This window comes from Nymphaea colorata, unplaced genomic scaffold (genome assembly GCF_008831285.2).
Source record: "Nymphaea colorata isolate Beijing-Zhang1983 unplaced genomic scaffold, ASM883128v2 scaffold0490, whole genome shotgun sequence".
NCBI classification, from domain to species: Eukaryota; Viridiplantae; Streptophyta; class Magnoliopsida; order Nymphaeales; family Nymphaeaceae; genus Nymphaea; species Nymphaea colorata.
Genome location: NW_022204996.1, coordinates 11989 through 26304, shown reverse-complemented (window position 1 = coordinate 26304; position 14316 = coordinate 11989). Strand labels below are relative to the sequence as shown.

Below are 14316 nucleotides of genomic sequence, written 5' to 3'. Positions count from 1 at the left end.
CCAACCCCAACCCCAACCCCAACCCCAACCCCAACCCCAACCCCAACCCCAACCCCAACCCCAACCCCAACCCCAACCCCAATAATGATGAGTTTTATTGATTGAATTTAAATCTGAAATTATTTAAATTAGATGTATCGTCCAGGAACCTCGATTTCAAAGGCCAAGGTGAAGAGCGCCAGCGCATAGGAGGGACAATATAACAAGGTCCAACAATAAAAAATGCCCACCCTGCAGGACTACATCAAGAAACGAGACTGGATCGGAGCAGTTGCGCTTTTGGAGAGCGAACGTAATGTCAACATCCAAGTCGAAAATAGCCTTTGGCTCGCCTACTGCTACTTCCATATGGGCTAGTACAGGTATGCATAACCCTATCCATAGAAAATCCATCAATATCTATGATGAATTACTCAGAAAGACCGACGATAAGGATTACCACATCTACAAGGCCTGCTGCTATTACGCACTCTGCCTATACGACGATGCCAGGAGAGAAGCCCTGAAGGGCGCTGAGACTCCCCTGCAGACCAGGTTGCTTTTCCATCTTGCCCACAAGAAAAACGACGAAAAGAACCTGATGCACTACCACCAGAAGCTAGATGAAAGCGCAGAAGACCAGCTCACACTCGCAGCCATTCACTACCTTAGAGGCCACTACGAGGAAGCCACTGAAATCTACAAAAAATTACTTTTGGAAAGCCGCAAATACGAAGCCATCAACGTATACATCGCTCTCTGCTACTACAAGATGGAGTACTTTGATGTATCCCTCGAAATCTTGTCGGGATACGAAACCTTTGACCCCGAAAGCATCTTCACCGCAAACCTGAAGGCTTGCAACAACTATCAAGTCTATTCTGGAAAGAACGCGAGGAAGCCTTGAGGCCAATCCAGCAGAAGTTCAAAGGAGGAGACTTGTTCAAGGAGAACGACTTGCTAAGACACAACTTGGTGGTGTTCAGAAATGGAGAAAATGCCATGCAGTACCTTCCTCCTCTTCTGGAATTGTTCCCAGAAACAAGGCTGAACATGGTCATCTACAATCTGAAGAACGACAGCGTTGAAGAGGCTTTCAATTTGGTCAAGGATTTAGAACCAACAAATCCACGTGAGTACATAATCAAGGCCGTATCTTACCTCATGTATGGGCAAAAGACCAACTCAAAGGAGCATCTTAAGACTGCTCAGCAGCTCTTCCAGTTGGTGGGTGCTTCAGCTACTGAGTGCGATACCATTCCTGGAAGGCAATGCATGGCAAGTTGTTTCTTCCTGCTGAAGCAATTCGACGATGTGCTGGTCTATCTGAACAGTATCAAGAGTTACTTCCAAACAGACGACGACTTCCACTGGAACAACGCTCTTGCTTGCGCTTCAACTGGCGACTACAAGGAGGCAGAGAACAGCTTTCTCGCCATCAGAAACGAGAAGTACAAAAGCGAGGAAACCTACATCAAGTGGCTCATCCGCACCTACATCATGAACGGCAAGCCCAAAAACGCATGGGACGTCTATGTCTCCACCGAAACTTCAACTGACTCTTACGCTCTGCTGCTCCTCATCGCAAACGACAACTACAAAATGGGCCACTTCTACTACGCAGTCAAGGGATTCGAAGCCCTCGAGAAGATCGATACCGAAAACGAGTATGAAGAACCACTCAGGGGAAGCGTCCTGGGAGTTTTCCAGATGGTCATCGCCGGCAAAGAGTCAGTTGAGCACCTGATCGAAGCTGCAGCCATCCTCAAGTCTTGCGAATCGTCAGCACAGGTAACTTCCGTTATATTTAGAACGAGCGTGTGATAAAGGCCATTAAGAAGTGGGGCAAGGAGAACAATCTGGACTTCGATGAGATCGGTCTTTGATTCAGTATGCCAATCGGCTTATAATTAAATATGCCAATATACATTTCGAAAAATTGAGGGAAAAGCATGGTTTAAAGTTATAAAAGTAAGCCTATTGACTGAGGGTGGCAACTCTTTCATCCTTCCATATCAACTAACCACTATTTACACCTTTTTGGTTTCTAAAGTCAGCATAGACTCCATAAAATAAGCTTCAAAAACTTTTAAAAAGCTTATCCCCTGCAAATAAGAAAGTAAAATCCCGATGAATTAATTATTCTTGAGCTGTTTTTTTGCACGATAATTTGAAAATTGAGAAACCAACGATTTTCGATTGTAAAGAGGGTGGAGGTGAGGAGTGACTATGATAAAAATATCAAATATTCATCTTTCTACTTCTACTTTATTAACAAAATCCATTTTTCTGATCTCTATATTTGCTCTGCGTTCCTCTTTGATAATGATGTCGTTGTTGGCAATGTCCTCGAAGCGGACCTTGGCTATCTTCGAGTCCGAAGTCACCAAGTTTTCAATTGAGGTTACTTCCTTCTTCACAGGCTGAGGCTCGGCGTTTAATTTGGGTATATTTTCGTTCTTTTTCGGGACTGGTGCGCACCCCATCAATTATCATTATAAATCATCAATTCTAAGACTATAAGTTGGTCCCTAAATCCATCATAAAAGTAATAAAATCTTAACGTTGATTTATCGGCAAGTTTTCATGCATCAAGATATGATATTTTCGTGGCGGAAAGCTCCAGAATAAGCTGGTATGGGTAATTATTTGCCAGTAATAACATAAAATACATGGGATCATAGCTGTGCAAGCGTGACAATCACGAGGTTAACTTCTCCACAAACCCCTTCTAATACGTCTACGACGAGGATAATAAGGAACTGAGGATCCCTCATGACGATCACATCGAATGCAACTATCCCGAAGCTGAAAAGTATCTCCAGGATTGCGAGGAAAAGTTGAAAAAATCGCATAAACTCTTCAAGGATAAGACCATGAGAACAGAAACCATCATCTTGAAATCACTCACCGGACAAGATACAGAAGTCAAGTGCACCTTCGAACGACCGTATGTTTTTTTGAATGATTCAACTGCCACTAGGGGAAAATCATACAAGATCTTGAACAGATTGGACTCCAAATCATCCCAAATAATCGTGAGGGGTATTCAGCCATTAATATAGATGAAGCTTTGCAATACTTCGGCGTATTTTTATGCTATTTGGCCGATAATCCACGCCTCATTAGCGAGATACTGGTAACCGGTTCGAACACCTACGGCATTCATTGCCTAAAGATGAACATAAACTCAGTCGTACAACCCGTCTTCATCGATGACTATATTTTATGTCTAGATAGACTTCCTTTGTTTGTGCAGCCAATCAAAGGACAATACACGTGGACATGCCTCCTTGAGAAGGCTTGGCTTAAAGTGAACGGAAATATCTCCAGAACAACCATCCAAAAGATAGACCCCAAGGAAGTCTTTAATACTTTTCTTTCGTATCCGACCAGATCCTACTACATGCGAGAGCGAACGGCAAACCCAGTGGACGATTAGCAGATCGACGGTGAGAATATCAAGCTTTTGAAAAGCAATCTCTATAATTTGCCAAGCAATAAAGGATGTATCATCACAAGTAAAAAAAATCCAAAGCATAAGATCGGTATTTCAGGACGCAAGAACTTCTATCTCATCAAGTGCTTTGAGTTTGAAGGCAAGCAACTGTATTATCTTCGCAATCCCTGCTCCAAAGGATTGGACTTTAGAGGGAAACGGTCGGAGCTGAACGAGGAACTCATCGAAGAGCTTAGGAAGATAACTAAGGATGAACGTATTCCTTAGGGAAATTTCGTTATGGAGGAGGATGAAATGCTGGAACAGGTTGAATCTTTCTTCATTGTCCACTACGATCCTAACTCTTCAGTCATTTCTGAACTGCCTTTGAGTCTCTAGGAGGAGAAGGAGTTTTTCGTGTAATTCTAATTGCCTCATGACGGATATGTTAGTCTTTCTCTGCATCAATAATCACCATCACTCACCGATAAGGTTTTTTCGCCAATATCCCATCTAGTCATTTCTGAGTCCAGCTCATAGGTGATTTCCGATTTGCAGAACAATGAAGGTTCCTTCGGCGTCAGCGACACATGTATCACATACCCCATATAGATCTATTGTAAAATCTGTATGCAGATTTGAAGGCGGGCAAGTATTTGATCCGCCTCAAAAAGAAACGAAACATCGAAAAAGCAATGGGCATCGGCAAGGCAAATGATAAACTTGTGATAACAGCTCCCTTCAAAGTCACTTCCTTCAACAAGGATCAAGCTTCTCGTACACTTGCTTTCATATAGTTAAAACTCGTTTTTCAGATTTCTTGAGATAAGCCGGAAGGTCGAAGATATCCGATAGCAAGCTGTAGAAGCAGTCCCTAAAGCAAGATTTCTACCACGTTGGCTATTGGGTGGGTGATTTAGCAGTGATCTACATCCGTAACATATCCAAGCCCAAGAAGGATCTGAAGATTGAGGCTGGTTTTTCCGAGCAGAAAAATCTGCGGTGCACCTCTGATGCAGTTCTCAACTCATTCATCGTGGTGGAGAGCATCTAGGATGAGCGGCTGATCATTTTCGAGAAGATTGATCTGACTGAGGAAACCCGCCTTGGCCGGTACGTGATCTAATCCTTCTGATTTTATGCAGAAAAAGGCTAGTAGGAATATACGAGCAGCCAATCAATATCATCGGCTGGCTGCTTTTCGATGAACAGGAGAGGTGCTTGTCTTTTACCGTTTCTGGGCAAAAATCCTCTTGTTTGGTTTTATTTCCTTAGGTTTTGATTGTGGTTTCCTTGGGACTAATATGAGGATTGTGAGATTCGATCAATAATTAAAATTGATATCGAGTTTCTTTTGTTGGCCAACTCCATCTTTATCGATATCCCCAAGCGCATTTACTTTTAATTTGCGCTTGACTGTTCTATTTTTGAGTTTGATATGTTGGGGAATTGCGATTTACTGAACAATTTCAAGTGTGTGTTTGTAATATTATAAAATATTGATGATTGTTATTTCCTTTAGTGATTTTTTATCCAAAATGACGAGAGTATGAACTGCTAAAATGTTGATGGGGGTAGTGAAAAATTGGATCTGGATCTAGCTGTGGAATTGTACCTCTAATCCCTGAATTTAATCTCGATAATATAATATTAATATTTGATGCTTCCCTTTCAAAACAACCTCTCCCAGTACATTGCCGATCTCTATGCCTCCACCTCCTACTATCAACCGATCTATCTCTACCCCAATCAGGACAACTGCTGGGGCGGTCTCAACTTCGCGGATCAACCCGCTCCCGCCATTGAATTCCCTCCCCAATAACACGAAAATCAACAAAAACACTAAGACCCCACCAACGCCAATACCAAAATCAAGCGCACACGGGAAAAGGCAAACCAGGAGTCCTCCGCCTCCTGCCAGAGCGGTGCAGAGGAATCGGAGGATAGCCCCGATTTCAAAAGTCGCCAGAAGTATGGGCGAAACATCAACTCCAACATCTTCCATCAGATGCTGAAGGCCATACGATCATAGGAACAGTTCGATGAGGTCATGGATCGTCTCTTGCGGTCAGGCCACTACGAAATCACCAAGAAACAGTTCCATGAGATTCTGCACAAACGACTTTCTAAGCTCAATCCCTACGTCACCAACGCTAAGATGAACTCTTTTCTCAACGGCGTCTCGAGGGCGAAACTCGCGCAGAGGAAGGAGATGTCGAGGACCGATTCTGATTTCTTGAAGATGTTGCGTGTGTTGTGTAGGTACTATCTGGCGAATGTGCATCTGCTTTATGTTTTCAATAAGCTGAAACTGCAGAAGCAATCGAAGGTTTTTCATATCCACGGTCTCAGGAAGATTCTGGAGTTCATGATCAAGTGATATCCCTATTTTATCCATTTCCACCCCAAATATCGCATCCGTATGTTCTCCCTCTTTTCCGAATGGCCTGTACTCAAAATTTTACTATCATCATTTTCGAATCATTTAAAAAGCAGGAGCAAATAATAATAAGTATATCCAAAATGAAGAAATTCAGGCTCTGATAGAGGGGAAGCCTCAACCTAGCATGGAAATTGTTCAAAGGTTCGATATTTGTATAGATAAAACGGGAAAAAAGAAAACAGGGATAATTCTCAATCCGCACATGCTTTTTCTTTCTGGTTTTTCATTGATGCCAGCATAAGCGCAAAAGGTTTGACCCGAAAAAATGATTCATAGAAGAGAATAAAGCGATGGGTAATGAAATGCAGGCATGTTGATTGCTTTCTTGTATTCAGGATAAGTTGTGATTAATATATAAAAGGTGAATAACCGCCCTCCGTTGTGAAGAAGTAGGCTTTATTGTCTTCTCATTAGCTTCCTCCCAGTATTGCACTTCTTGAATTCCAGTGACTATATATGAAACTATTCCTTATCGACTATTTTGAATTTAAAATGGTCCCTCCTCTTTTTTTTTCTACTTCGCAAGCGTATCCTTCCATCCGATGGCATATGAATCTTTTATTCCCGTGAGAAAATCTCATTTAATCAAGAAAACTCTGCCAAAAATGATCCCTAATGAATGCTCTCATCTTTGCTCAAATCATCACTAAGATATGCATGCGAATCCAACGATGCACCATCCAAATCAATGGGCTAGCATCATAGATAGATAAAATGTATTGAGGTATGATGACCGATAGTATATACCTCATCATTTCTACCGTTTAGTCCAGAAGTCAAAAATAATAAAAAAAATGTCCACCATCACCAGGGATTAAAATCTATTCCTTCCTATCCTCTATTTACTTCAGGATTAACACGGGGGAGGTGGGAAAAGCTTGCCAAAATTATCTTTATTTCGGCTGATGGTGATAGGACCCCACCTGGATAAAGCTTGATAGTGGGGAGGAGATTATTATTAACATGCTGGAAAAAGATGCAATATTTTAGACCATGCATGCCGCATCATCCTATTTCTAATTAACTTTCTTCATTTGCTCATCATCATCCCAACTTCTATGACTGATCAAAATTAATTTAATCGAACTATCATACTTCCTGCCAAACTGACGAAAATACGCTTTTCCCTTAATGACTTCGTATTTTTATTGGCTTTTCGTTCATTTCATCGGTTTTTTTGAATCGTGGAGCTTCCACTCCAACAGAAAGAAGAAAAGAAAAACGCAATAAATTCATGATTTTTTTATTTGGGGATGCGTCTTCATAATTAAGGCCAGATTTATGGCTCACGGACGATGCCAAAGTCCCTCGGAGGCAAATAGTAATAAAATTCTGAAATTGGATTATCGTTGGTAAATTTCATATGTAGTTTTCTATATTTGCAAATGAACAGGAATCAATAAGGGGAGGGATTAAGTGGGATCCAGGGCGGCCGTAGGCGTGGGGGTGGGCGGTAGTCATTAGGGGCATCGCTTTCTATCGCTGAGGGGAATTAGTTAGTGAAACTGGGCCTATATTAAAGCTCAATTCACAAATTATATAATATTTAAATCATAGAATGTTTCAATATACGGTCGGTTACCCCGCCTAGACCCTCAACTACGCCTTCCTACCGCACATGGCTTACCAGATTTGCTATCTGCCTCCAGAGCAAATGTACTTTCTGCCGTCTTCCCCCCTCGAGCCCACTTACGAGCAATTGTCTTTCAATCATCCTCCCCAGCAACAAAAAAACGTCTAAAAGCCTCTCTTGGCCCTGCTCGCTCCGCAGGCACAACTTTCCTCGCCGGTTGAGTCAAGAACAACTCAGAATAAATCCAATTTAGATTTTAATTTATAGAAGAATAGTGAGGAGAATAGGGCGTAGGCTAAACAGAAATTTGGGAGGAACATCTGTTCCAATATATTCCATCTAATGGTAAAATTCATTAAAAAATAAAAGAAAATGAAAGCAGTTGTTGCCAGGATTATATAATAAAATAATCTGAGCATAAAGGTCAATGAATTCTATCAAATTTTCAAAAACCGATCCTACAAGCTCAAGGCCTACGCCAACATCGCAAAGATAAGCGAGTTTTGGCGAGGGCCCTCCTTTTCAGATGCGGAACTAAACTCCAAAAATTTGAAATAAATTGAATGCTCCAAAATATTTAGAATCGTGAGTAAAATCTATCTGAATTATCACCATCTTCCCTACGTCTACAATTCCCTCAAGATAAAATCGGAATCCAAACGACTACATATGGACAGCATCCGCAAAATATTGTCCCTCTGATTTTATTATTTTTCATTCCTACTCACTATTCTATTATTCTATCAAACATTAAACTACCAACAATAGAAAAAACTCCCATCCTGTAGATATGCACCCCCGCACGCCCTTCTACCTTTCAACTGTCCCCCAAAGGTCCTCAAAAGGTAATCAGATCCATATCGATGAGATGAGGCCGATCGCCAGGCCCACTACTGCCACGATTAGGTATTATTTGCTCAGGAGACTGCCGTCGGGATTGGTCCGGTTGCGTCTCAGGCTGTCCACCTGCGTCTTTAGGCTTTGCTAAGTGGAATCAACTGTACCAGTTTGGCCTCCTTCTCGCGGATGCTGCTCTCCAGGGGAGACTGGGCAGCTTTTCCGGCGTCGAACTTGGAGTTTGCAAGACTCTTGACTTCAGATGCCTTGATTCCCTCGTTTACCCGTCTCATCTCCTATGGAAGGTTGTTGACAACTACTGGCAGTCTTGCGCTGTATGACTATAGTTCGTCGTGCTACCAGTCCTTTGGAGGCTCTTCCTTTGCCCCCATCAGACGGTAGAAGCATTTTATTTTGTCATTTTCGGCTTCGCTGACGCCCTAAGTTGGGAGAGGAGAACATCGGAATGCAGTGTGGTATCGATTTAGATTGATTGTCCGCTTTCGATGAATCCTCGATCAGGCTTGAGAAGGTAGAACTTGGGTCTTGTGAGTTTGAACTGCATGATGTTGCGTTTTACCTTGAAGTATATGGGTGAGTTATTTCTGTTGCGTATGGTGAACTTGGCGGGCAAGTGTTTGTTGGCTTGGTAGTTGAATATAATTTCCTAATGGCTGAACTCCAAGGGCTGCATGGATCCAGATGATATTTATTTATAAGGGAGGAGAAATGAAGGAAAAATAGGGGCGAAAATGGGGGAAGAGAAGTGAGTGATAGGTTAGAAATATCATCGGATTTAATTTCTCATATATTTTTATCGAGTTTTTGATAGATGAGTTTTCTATGTTTCTCGCATCTTGGTCCCGGTTTGCTTCATCAGTTACTTCTCTCGCTATTTTTAGCCAAATGAGAAGAAGTTGTGCGGAACTGCGTTCCTCTTTGGTGATACCTACATTTCACATTTGAATTTCGGTGTTTCGTATCCTTTGGAATGCTCATTATTATTGTTAGTTTTTTCTTGGAGAGGGCTCGTTTAAATGGGTGCCTTATTTTTCTTTGGGATTTCTATGGATTTCTTGGTCTATAGGGTATGCATGCGATTGGATCTGGGCGACAGCCGGTCCATTTTCTCCTTATTCTTGGAGACTGATTTATTGGTGGTGGATGTGGGGAAGGGAAGCTTTGGCTTTGCCTTGGCCTTCGACAGGGAGAGCTTAGACTTATTCATCGGTATTTTAATAATAAGTTTTAATTAATATAGTCTATAATCCTCACACCCACAGGCAGGCATTTTCTAATAAGCTCTTCGGTGGGAAAGATGGAAATAAGAGTTTTAAGGTATGTTATATGTAGATTTTTCTAGAATGATGATGTGGGAGGATCATAGTTTAGGGTTTCACTTTTCAGAGAAAATTCTGAGCAATGAGATAAAGATGTTCCAGATGTCCAGCAGGAACTGGGTGGCCATGCCGAGGTGGTCAGGAGTGCCTTGCTCGTACATCTTGATGGCGACGTGGGTGTCGTACAGGATAAATGCCGAGAAGAGTCCCACTGCGATATAGCTGGAGCCGCTGAGCATCATGGTCGAGAAAACATTGGGACCCATGATCATAGCTGCAGCCAAACCGCCAAGCTGCAGGCCGATCAGACCCAACAGACTGCCAAAAAGCACTCCTGAGTATTTTAGCATCGAATCCTTCTTCATGTTGTAAGCCATCAGGGAAGCTCCTCCGAAAATGGCAGTAGTGAGCCCCAGGCATGTGGGCACGATTGATGGACTGATTGCGCTGGCAATGCCGATGATGGGAGCTCCGCTTAGTCCTAGTCCGACTATGCCCATTCCGAACATGGCTTGTCTCAGCATTGAATTGACTGGTCTCACGGTCTCTATTTTCTCGTTGTTGTTGAGGCGTTCAACGTCGACGATGTACTTGGGCTGCATGTAGCCTGAGGAGATGAAGCCTACGAGCATGGCGATGGCGCCACCGATTGAAAGCGGCATCATCATTGCGGTGAGAGCGGGGATGGAAAGTACGGTATATGAGGTGGCGAGTGCTCCTCCGAAGGCTAGTCCGGTGGTTGTGTAAACCTTCGTCAGGAACTTGTTAATTCCCACGTTTTTGGAGATGGCTTAGTTGGTGGAGAGAGTCTGAAGGGGGGAGCTTTCATATGGTTTTTGGTTTGAGAAGTAGCGTCTGCTGGCGGCCGATGCGCAAAGGCTGAAGGAGGTTGGTCTTGCGAGGGTTTTGAAGGCTGCACTTAACATTAATTTGTGATTATAAATGTATCTGAATCGAAAGCTATGCACATCTAGCAAGTAGTTTATAAATATGCTAATTAGAGGGACTATTGGCGCTTGGGTTACATGGTTCAAGGGTAGGCTTTGACCATGTTTAACCATCACATGGAAAGTGCAATATTCTTGCAATCTTGATCACCCGCCATTCTTTTTTTCTTCATTCTATCCTTATTTTTTTTTTGAAAACTTCCTCTTACGGTAGCCAAACCCATAATGCCATATCTATCCTTCGGTGATTGGCCCCCGCTTCTTATTTTTTCCGTTCTACGTGTGTTTGCGAATTTGATAGTAATGGTTCATAGTTGAGAATAATAATCGGTGATGGGGAAGATAATCGAGAACTACGAATTGAAGGAGCAATTGGGATAGGGTGTGTATGCAAGGTTACAAGGCGGTCCACCTGGTGTCCAAGCAGGAAGTCGCCATTAAGGTGGTCCAGGCGGAAAAGTTCAAAGAGATACCCAAACTGGAAGAATGCACCGTCAATGAAATCAACATACTATCCACACTGCAATCCTGCCCCTATATCGTCAAGTACATCGATATGCTCAAAACCGCCAACAATTTCTACTTTGTTTATGAGTTCTGCAACGGTGGGACTCTTGATCGTTTGATGCAGAAGTAGGGTCCCTTCCCCGAGAAGCGTGCTCTCTTCTACTTCAAGCAGATGGTGTAGGCCTTCAAGGTGCTTTCCCGCAGCAACATCATGCACCGCGATATAAAGCCGGACAACATCCTCATGCACAACGGCAGTATCAAGATCGCTGACTTGGCTTCTGCAAACCGCTAGAAAACCCCAACGAACTCGCACAGACCATGCTCGGGTCGCCGATCTACATGGCTCCCGAGGTCATCAAGGGAGAAATCTACACCATCAAGGCCGATATTTGGTCGGTGGGAGTGGTCCTCTACCAAATGGTCTTCGGCAAGTGCCCTTTGAAAGCAAGTCCATCGCAAAACTCATCAAGATGCTAGAAGATGAAGAGGTGGTGATTCCCGATTACCCCAAGATATCCCCCACCCTCTAAAAACTACTCAAGCGCATACTCGTAAAGGATTACAATAACCGCATCGATTGGAAAGAGATATTCTAGTACACCATCACTGAATCTGGATAAATCTATGCCCCTGGAGTCAGTCCAACCAGCGCCCAATTCGGACTCAGGCAGTCAATTAGAAACTCGTCAGGATTCGGCACTGCTTCGCTGAACTTCAGTATGGATTATCTCATATAGGTCAGAACGGTAGCAATGGCACTAACAACACATCGATGAACGACTCCTTGAAGACTTCTCCAGTCCTATCGCCCAAAGTAACCAAGCAGGAGAACACAAAAGAAGAGGAGAGCAGGCAGTATCTCATGAAGAAAAAGTCACCAGTGAAGGCTTTCGACGAGAAGGAGCCATCTGCCAATATAAACACCAGCATAAACTATAACCAAAACGCTCTGCTAAAGAACTAGCAATACGCCAAGAACGATCGCAGCAACAGATTCGAGCTTCTGCTTAAAAACCACGCCAAATGCTCGACTCTCAACCAGATGATCCTCGACGTCTTCAAGCTGGAGCAGGGCAAAGTCTATACATCGCTTACTTCCTCTTCAAGAGCATGAAAAGGAAATGAACGCCCTCTACGATAGTCTCAAGAAAGAACCAGACACGAACCCACAGGATCCGTTTAGAGAGTTCAAGACTGCAGTGGAGAAGGAAGTAGACTCAGTCAAAGGATCCCTATTTATGTTGCGTGAGTGCATCGACGAGGATGGCGAATACAAGATGGCTTAGTTGTAGACGCGGCGTGGCTAGATAATCCGTGCCTATTTATAGGGCGTGAAGTTGGCGCGTGAGGAGTAGCTGATCCTGATCCTTCAGATAGTGGACTACCTGTAGTAGGCGATTCTGATCAAGAAGGACGCGTACGAGAAGTTGACCAAGTAGCATCTCCAGAAGCAATTGAAGTATAAGTTCAGTAAGTACAACATCGAGAAGGACTTCGCATGATCTAATATCTATTATCCCTTTGCTCTGTGCGAACGGGCATATATACACCATCCATCCCAGAGCCTATCCCCATAATATTACCATTAGATTAATAATACTAATTCTCTGGAGCTGTATTGACGGATAGGGATGGAGGGACTCGATTGAATGCGGGCAAGGGTGGCTATATGTTGGTTTTAATTGTGGGATGGCTATGCTACATTTGCAGTCCATTATCGAATAGATAATCAGCAGTAGTGATCCTCAGAGGATGAGAAGTTCAAGGTCGGCCTCATATTGGCAGTTCAGTTCCGCAATTGGGTCCACGAAACTGTCTACCGGACTTCCCTCGTTAATGGTCGACTTCTAACTGTCCACTTCCTCAGTTCGCTCCACCTCGTTGTGAAGGGAAGCCCAACTTAGAAGCTCCTCGGGACATTCCACGCCGTTGGCCTGCATATCCGCAACGATGCACTCAGCATCGCCGGTTCCGTAGTTTTGTCTCCTCAATTCCTTGAGGATACAAACGAAAGCTCCGTGTTTTTTCTCCATCTTCTGATGGTGACTTCTGCACTGTTCGGCCTCTCGGGTGGCAACGAATTTTTCCATGCACTTGAAGATCTTATCCATCCTGCGCATGTGCTTGTTGAGGAAGTGACTGCAGTGGAGCTCCAAGAACCAGTGATATCGCTTGTTCTCATCAGCCTGCCAGTGCCCACGCTGCTGCCCCGCCCCTAACGTTTTCCCGTTCTCACGACGTCGCCGCTCCTTACGCTCAGTTGCGCCTAAGGAAGGAGAGTGTTTGGGTTTCCGGGGAGTGGAAGGGATGGGAGTATCGAGTGGGTCAGCAGGGGCGGGAGCCAGAAGGTCAGCGAGAATGTCATCGTAGGAGGGCTTACGGTGACAGTTATCCATGGGGATGGCTGCGAAGTTCGGCTCTAGGTCGAAGAGGAAACAGTCAGAATTTTAGTAACCCTAGCTCATGTAATGACTCACTTGCCCCCACACGCCAAGGGGAGAATAAATAGCATTTTTCCATCCCCTTGCCCCTCCCCACCCAATTTTATCCAGCAGCCTAAACAATGCTCAGGAAACACCACCCATAACGTAAAAAGACTGTTTTGCTTACGTTATTCATAGAAACTCCTTTATTTTAAAAAAGAATTAAGGGCCCTCACCAGCCACCGTTTAAAATAAAACACTATCCATCGACAGTGGCCGAACGTTGGCCTTCCGCACCGAAAAAACAATTAGAATTTGATCCAGATTAAACTATTTTTAAAACATGCTCAAATGGATAAAGTAATGAATGCGAAGATGAGCATGTTCGATGGAGAGCTGTCCGCCCCTACTATGGAGGAACAATGTAAATATCGAAATTATTTGTTGAATTCCCTGTCTTTTGAAAAGATGGTGTGACCTCTTTATAATAACAGTTCAATTCATAATTGTGGCAACAGGACATGAGATAGAGGCCAAAGCAACCTAGTTTTCAAAAATGTTCGTATGGGGTTAGATTTAAGGCAGAATATTGAATGCTGGGTTTGATAGCTTCGTTAAGAATTGGATGCTGAGTGGTTTTTTTGATGATGGACAGAACAAGTAACTGGCTTTTACGGTATTATTGATGTTTCTTGGATAAAATTGAAGAAAAGACGTGTTCTATGGGATCGTTTTAAGTTTTGAAAGAAAGATTGCCGAATAATCTGACGAATCTTTTTGATTAGTTCGGCAAGGAGTGATTAGACGACTGAAGCCTAATTGATA

At 43.3% G+C, this 14316-nt stretch overlaps 2 protein-coding genes across 2 annotated transcripts; one reads left to right on the top strand and one right to left on the bottom strand.

The window, feature by feature from the left end:
* Positions 1-132: 132 nt before the first annotated feature.
* LOC116245063 (uncharacterized) lies at positions 133-1803 on the top strand. Its single transcript, XM_031616794.1, is given in 3 exon segments — positions 133-381; positions 383-866; positions 869-1803. Coding segments are annotated over 3 exon segments (1668 nt in total).
* A 7864-nt stretch (positions 1804-9667) lies between these two features.
* LOC116245062 (uncharacterized) lies at positions 9668-10279 on the bottom strand. Its single transcript, XM_031616793.1, has one exon. The coding sequence runs from the start codon at positions 10277-10279 to the stop codon at positions 9668-9670; it is 612 nt and encodes a 203-aa protein (XP_031472653.1).
* Positions 10280-14316: the final 4037 nt, after the last annotated feature.

Bases quoted from the DNA above. Each gene is read 5' to 3' on its own strand.
- LOC116245062 (XM_031616793.1), bottom strand. From the start codon at position 10,279: ATGATGATGCCGCTTTCAATCGGTGGCGCCATCGCCATGCTCGTAGGC.